Below are 6,000 nucleotides of genomic sequence, written 5' to 3'. Positions count from 1 at the left end.
CCCCCCCCACACCAGCAGTGACGCGGCGGGTGAGTCAGCGCTCCCCTCCCACCCCTCAGCGGTAATGTAACGCTCCCGTAATAGGCGAGTAATCACCCCGCAATGCGCAACGCGCGGTGACGTCACGAGCGGAGCCGAAGAGAGCCGAGCGGAGCCGAAGATAGCCGAGCCCCGTAACCTGGCAACTACGCAATGCTAATCAACAGCGGTGACGTCACGCTAGCAACAGCGTCCTATGCTATCCGCCACGTCACACTAGCAACAGCGCAAGGCTATATAAGCGGACCCACAGCAGTGTGATCAGCAGTTGAAACATAGCAGCCTGCGAGTGTGCGATAACTAAGAAGTCAGCGAGCGGAAGACTTATTGTGTGCTTTCGATACTTAGTGAGTGCTGTAGTACAGTTATACTCGGAGTGTGTATTTCAGGGAGACTTGTATAGCTCCCGCGTAATCAGTACGTGAAGACAAGTGAAGACAGTGTTAAGAGATTGTGTTGTAGGGTTCGTAAACGGTGGAAACCCGTAATATCGTGATCATTAATTATAGCCGTTAGTTGTAGATTGTTAAATAAACCAATTGACCATCTCTACGGCGTCTTCTGTAACGTAAACACGTTACAATATCGTCTGACCACTAAAGATGATCAGATAGAGAAAGCCTGTCTTCAAGGAAATTGAGGGCTCAGCTAGAGTTTGGTTGTGGGTCCAACTCAGACCAGTGGAGGGGAACTGCTGTCCCTGTCAGTGAAGGACATAGAATGGCTGGTATGCCCTGCATTGATATTATATCAATGACAAACTATGACCTTTCCCTCCACAGGGGCAGAGTCGAATGATATTAAGAGGGACTAAATTTTAATTTTAATGTTTTTAAGAAGAAAGAGTTATTTGTTGTGTATTGTAGTCGTGAATCACTGTGTGAATGTTATTTTTTTTTACTTATGTTATTTTTGATGTGATGATGTTGATGTTTGACATGTCCAATTGTAATTCTCTACAGCTATGGATGAAATAAATAATAATGATAATGATAACAACAACAACAACAACAACAACAACAACAACAACAACAACAACAATAATAATAATAATAATAATAATAATAAATGTGGAAGCTTTTTGCTCTAGCTCAGGTTGAGGCCTTTACAGAGCCTGAGTAACACTGGGGACATGTAAGAGATTATGTAGTAGTCTGAGTGATTGGGGAAAAGAGACACTGCCCCACCACCCCTACATAAATATTTAATACAGTGCTAAACTTGACATATTGAAAGTCTGCTTTGGACCACAAAATATATAAATAAATCTACCTCATGGGAAGAGTCTAGTCTAACAATGTGGGCTTCTCTGTCTTCACTAGTCACTGTTTGGTAGAGGCATCTAACAATGCATCTCAAGAATCTAGATTGGTAGCTTGCTGTCTCTGATCTATGACATCTTATTGTGACTCAATACTCATGACAGACTAACTCAGAGTCAGAGTTACTTTATGACTGGTGGTCTACCACATTTCGAGATTCATGACTGACTAACTCAGAGTCAGAGTCAGAATCATAGTTACTTTATGACTGTCAGTTTACCACCAGTCATTTCTTCCTGGTGCCAAGCCCCTTGAGACTCATAACCAGGGTTTTTTTTTGCAACTGAACTCTTCTGGTCATAGTCCTTATGTAACATCCTCTCTGGCAAGAGGATAGGTTTGTCCCTTATGAATAGGCTTCACCTTTTTCACGTGTATATATTGCACATACAGCATAGGTCTACATGGATATAGGGAATGCCTTTTCTTCCTGGGAAAGTGGTCAGTCTGATAAAAGTGGTAATTTGAAATGAAAAACCACCCATGGAGTTTGAGATGATCTCTGAGAGTAGAGCCACATCTATAAACAATCCTTGTAGCTACTTACTAAGCTCATAGCGCCACCTCCAAATGCCATTTACATTTAACGCTATGCCTCTGAGAAACCTATGAAATCTAACCGCCATTTTATTTCATTAAGTTCAGTACCAGTTTTGTAATGACCATTATTTTATCTTTTTCTGACACTGCTTCATTAAGCTCTGTGGTGATCTGTTGAACTACAGTGATGATTTTTAACATGTCACTGTTAGTCAAACTGGGAGGCTGTACTGACAGACCTGTTAGTAAAATTAGTCAGAGTCAGAATTACTTTATGACAGGCCATTTACCACTAATCAGTCTGTCTTGGCTCCAAGCCCTTTGAGGATCATGACCAGAGATTTTTTCTTCAACTGAACCCTTGTGGTCATGGTCCTTATGCAACATCCTCTCTGATGAGAGGATGGATCTGTCATTTACAATTGCTACTGTCCCTCATCAGTGCAGTAATATATCGATAAATATGAACTTGAGGGCCATATTAGCAAGTCTAAGAAACACTATAAAAAATTAAGAAATAAAGAACTTAATTTTTTAATGTATACTCACTTTTTCACCATGCCTAAGATGTGCTTCCATAGCTGTGATGTCTGTGTGCAGCTTCAGCATTTGGGACTCAACACGAGCATTCTCCCTTTGTAGCTCAGTGATTTCAGCCTCTAATGTGACAAGTTCCTCACCCCCTTGACCAACCCTGGGACCACCTTCTAGGCCTGAAACATTGATGTCATTCATGTACATATTTGTGATTTCCCCTGATAATGAATCTGAATAATTCATTCACTAATTTCATGAATCATATGCAAATGGCTGATTATGTATTTTTCTATTAACTTTATTTATGAAGTATACGATGGGGTACCCAAAAGAAACCGAACTATTTTTTTTGTGGGCAGAGCTTTTGTAGTACCGCATTTTGCCGCTATGAGCGCATAGAGCTAACATTCCTGAGTCGATAAGCCGACTACCGTTGTTTCAGACGGTAGGGACTAGTTTCGGCAGAGTATATAGTGACAACTGTTTTGTTTGATTGTCGTTTTTGCAATGGCTGATTTTCGTGAACAGCATGCGGCGGTGAAATTCTGCTTTTTGCTCGGGAAAAGTGGAACAGAAACTCTTGAAATGTTAAAAACGGCGTACAAGGACGATGCTATGGGGAAAACTCAAGTGTTTGAGTGGTTTTCCCGTTTCAAAAATGGTGAAATGTCAATTGATGACAAACCTCGTTCTGGTCGTCCTTCCACGGCCCGAACACATGAAAATGTTGAAAAAATTCGTGAAATCATCAAAGAAGATCGACGATGGACCACTGAAGAAATTGTGGAGCTGTTGGAAGTGACTTGGAGCTCAGCGGCCAGATTTGTGGCAGTCGGGTGACTGGTTTTTCCATCATGACAATGCCTCTGCTCACACAGCCCTGTCTGTACGACAATTCTTGACCAAAAATGGTATGAGTTCTGTTCTTCACCCTCCATACTCACCCGACCTTGCCCCGTGCGACTTTTTTTTTTGTTTCCTCGAATGAAAAGAGACATGAAAGGAAAAAACGACCGAGGCGCTGTCAAGCATCTCAAAAGATGAATTTAGACAATGTTTTGAAAAATGAAATAAAAGACTAGACAAGTGTATTAGTGTAAGTGGAGAGTATTTTGAAGGGGAAGGAAGGTTTGTGCTTAAAATTTGAATAAATAAGTTTAAAAAGAAATAAGTTTGGTTTCTTTTGGGTACCCCCTCATATATGCATATCCTCTTCTTCGCACAACTTGAATGGTTCTCTTGTACTGAAATAGAAAAGTAGAAGTTACTGATATTATGAGCCATTTTGTAATATAATTTATAGATTTTTAGACGAAAATTCATTAATGGAGAGGTACAGAAGACTAATATATACTCTTCACAAAACTGTAAAACATATAATAATGAAGTGAAATTGTGTCAACACCAATAAATTATTCAACAAGCAATTTTAATACCAGCAAGGTCAAGTATCCTTATCCCTAATTTTAACTGAGTTAATATTCTGTGGATGATTATTCTGTGTGTAAAAATAGGTAAAATATGATCAGATACTTCAGACTTTTAAAATCTCAGTAATAATTAATGACATGAATGTATTACTAGATGCTTATTTTGTGTGCCCAAATATATAATCAATAAAGAATTCTCTGTTTTTGAATATAAAGCCATGCAGGCTATTAAAAGTCAACCAACGATTCAGAGGAAAATGTTACCTCCATCTTCAGGGTTAAATAATTTTGCTTGATGCCTGTTTCATTCTGGTTTCTTGCTTGGCTTACTCTTCCACCCTGATGATGGAGGTAACATGATGGTTGACTCGCAACAGACCACATAGAATTACATCCCAGGCCAGAATTTTTCATAACCGCTCCTGCAAATACCTCAGATACTAGATGTTATATGTTTAGGGATTTTAGACTTTAAACAATAAAAAATCATAAATTCTGCAATAAACAACTGGATGTTTGATTTGTTTTGTGTGGCCAAAAGTCATACAACATGACTATCACCAAATATTTTAACTTTCTATGGGAACATCCCACATTATCACGCATTTTCTGCAACACACACTCTTCACATCACTTTTCACCATCACGCGCCCTAACCAATCAAATTGCTCCAAACGTTCGCATTTATACTGCACTCACTGCTAGCCCCACATCTACATCATCACGCGCGCTAGCCAATCAGCGTCCTGCAAATTCTTCTTCCTCAATTTCAAGTTTCGCTCCGCCCACCAAGCAGTGTATAAAAAGGAGCAGCCACAAACCGGCATCATCAGTCTGACTTCAGTCTACGATCAAGCCACACTCAAGCAACACCAGCCAGCAGGCTTCGTCACCAGTGCTCGGTCTTCGGAGGCATCAGCTGGCTGCACCAGGCACGACTGCCTCGGCCCTCTGGCTTTCACACCCAACGCACTGGGGCACCTCGCCTGGACTCGCCGGTTGTCGTGTCCCTGTCTGACCCACTGGGCATCTGGCGTAGCCACTGCCTCATCACTCCTACGACCGCGCTGCGCGACCATGCAACTTCAACTCACCTGCCCCACGGCGATCAAGCAACCTCCAGCAACGGCCGCACTGTGGCCAGTCAAACCACCGCAACTAACCTCTCCCTACCGGCGTGCGCCGCGCTACCTCACCAATCAAACATCTCAGCAACCACGGTCCTTTTCAGGACCAACAAACTGTTCCGAAGAAGTGGGTTGTCATAGAAGTAACGACAAACTACATAAAACCCCACATTTAAAAAATCAAGAAATTATGAATTGCTGTAATATACTAATGGATGCCTGAATTGTGCCCAAATTTATATAATAAGGCTATGCGCAGATACATATTTTTAGCATTTAGAAAGTGATTAATTTCAGGCTGTGACAATATACAAGAAGACAATACATTTTAATTTTAAACACTGAATAATTAGAAACTGAGATAATGTACTGTTGTATGCAGAAATATCTATGATGTTGTAAGGAAGTTTAACTTAATGTTTAATGATTGAGTTAATGTAATTCAGGAAGCTTTCTAAGGATGACTGCAGCTTCAGATGGTACTTCCAACTAATTTATTGTTATTTAAATTTATTTACTTAAATAAAATGCCTGGTAAGCTAATATGTATATATTATGGAAATAGAAAAGTCAGAAGGCCTTACTAGAACAAGTGCCAGCACAGAGAGAGACTTAAGGTTAAATCAAGGGCTTTTATCAATACTCTAATTTTCTCTTCAGTGAAGAGCAATAAAAGTTAACAATATAGCTGAAATATCTGTTCTTAATGTTTGATTTTCTTGCAGGATATTCCTCTCATTTTTTCACATTTAATTTTTTTGGTGATACAATTACATCAATTTAGTATTCAGTACAAAATATTTTGATTTACAGTAGTAATGAAATGAGACTTTAATGAAAGTGTGCATTCACTGACTTGTGTGCACATGTACCATACGGCTTGAAGAATGTGCTGAAAAACAGAATTCAACATACTGACCAGTGAATTTGTACACCATATAGTTGTTCTGGGAAACTGTGTATACATATATAAATTATTGAGTTCAATTACAAACCAACAAATGA

The 6,000-nt window shown here is 39.8% G+C and overlaps 1 protein-coding gene across 1 annotated transcript in view; it reads right to left on the bottom strand.

Moving 5' to 3' along the window:
* Positions 1–6,000, bottom strand: part of LOC111866038 (mucin-19) — a 519,428-nt gene that overhangs the window by 8,675 nt on the left and 504,753 nt on the right. Inside the window, exon 17 of the mRNA XM_023854546.2 lies at positions 2,451–2,614. Within this exon, the coding sequence (XP_023710314.2) occupies positions 2,451–2,614 (164 nt within the window). The remainder of the gene's footprint in view (positions 1–2,450; positions 2,615–6,000) is intronic.

The sequence above is a fragment of the Cryptotermes secundus genome, unplaced genomic scaffold (assembly GCF_002891405.2).
Source record: "Cryptotermes secundus unplaced genomic scaffold, Csec_1.0 scaffold258, whole genome shotgun sequence".
Taxonomy (NCBI): domain Eukaryota; kingdom Metazoa; phylum Arthropoda; class Insecta; order Blattodea; family Kalotermitidae; genus Cryptotermes; species Cryptotermes secundus.
The sequence above is the reverse complement of the archived record's forward strand: the minus strand, read 5'-3'. Positions and strand labels throughout refer to the sequence as shown.